The following is a 1,169-nucleotide window of genomic DNA, read 5'->3' as shown; positions in this document are numbered from 1 at the left end:
TTGTGTGTTTGCTGGTTTTTCTGTTGAGTGTTGTCTTCGTATGTGTGGAAGGCGACGCAAACAGTGCTGAAGAAGCTCACCTTGAAGCTGGTACTTCGGATTGTGATTCTGGTTCTCCTCCTACTCCTGGCAAATGTATTTCTCCTCCTGGTCCACCACCACCTCCCGGTCCTCCTCCTCCTCCTCCTCCTCCTCCTGGTACTGCCGGTCCAAAAGGTTCACACGGTTCTCTAGGTTCTGGTAAAGCTTCTTGTCCTGATGGAGAGGGAAATGAAGTTACTTGTCCTTCTGAGATTGCTGATACTTCTTGTTCTTCTACGCCTTCTGATTCTGCAGCTGGTGGTACTTGTGTTCAAGCTGATGCGAAAAAGCCGAATGATGAAGAACCCGTAACTCGTGCTGGTCCATCTGGTGAAAAAGGTGAACAGGGTCCTGCTGGTCCTACAGGTGAATTAGGTGCAGGTGGCAGTGAGCAGGGTTCTGGTACTCGTACTAGTAGTGATCCTGGCTCTTCTTCTGCACCTCCTACCGTATCTCCTCCATCTGAATCTACTACTGAGAAGGGGAGGGATGCGTCTGCAACTGACTCTGAACCTGGAAACAGCGGCGGCAGTACAACAGAAGAGAGTGGAACTATCCAGGGAGGTGATGCAGCACAATCATCTTCTCCTTCACCAAACAATTCCACCACAGGGAGTGACGGAGAAATTGCTGCTGGGAATGATGCTACAACGGCTGCGAATGGCACTAAACCTACAGAGGGTGAATCAACAAGTAACCAAGAAGGTGCTGTAGATAATACAGATACCACCACCACAACAACAACACTTCCTCCTGAACTCACAAACAACAAGAAGGGTGATGCAGACAGCAGCAGCAGTATCAACAGTTCTGTGTGGGTGCGTGTACCACTACTGATTGTGGTTACACTGGCCTGTATTCTTGTGTGCTGATTGTGATTGTAATGGTGGTGGTGGTGTGACTCAGGTCATCCTTTTTTTCTTTCTTTCTTTTTTTTGCATACATCCCTACAGTCTAACTAATCTTTCACCTGTTGGGAAATTTCTTCTTTTTTTGTTTCTTAATGTTAATATGTTAATGTGTGTTTTTGCTCTCTCTATGTTTATCCTATAATAATTATTATTATTGCTACTCCATTGTGTGTGTGT

The 1,169-nt window shown here is 46.1% G+C and overlaps 1 protein-coding gene across 1 annotated transcript; it reads left to right on the top strand.

Moving 5' to 3' along the window:
- Positions 1 to 2: 2 nt before the first annotated feature.
- On the top strand, positions 3 to 953 carry TM35_000031680 (uncharacterized protein; the record flags this gene model as incomplete). Its single annotated transcript, XM_029021935.1, has 1 exon — positions 3 to 953. A coding segment is annotated over one exon (951 nt), but the record flags the coding sequence as incomplete, so codon positions are not given.
- Positions 954 to 1,169: the final 216 nt, after the last annotated feature.

This window comes from Trypanosoma theileri, assembly GCF_002087225.1.
Source record: "Trypanosoma theileri isolate Edinburgh chromosome Unknown TM35_Tth_3_V1, whole genome shotgun sequence".
Taxonomy (NCBI): domain Eukaryota; phylum Euglenozoa; class Kinetoplastea; order Trypanosomatida; family Trypanosomatidae; genus Trypanosoma; species Trypanosoma theileri.
Note: the sequence above shows the minus strand (reverse complement) of the source record. Positions and strands in the feature narration are given on the sequence as shown.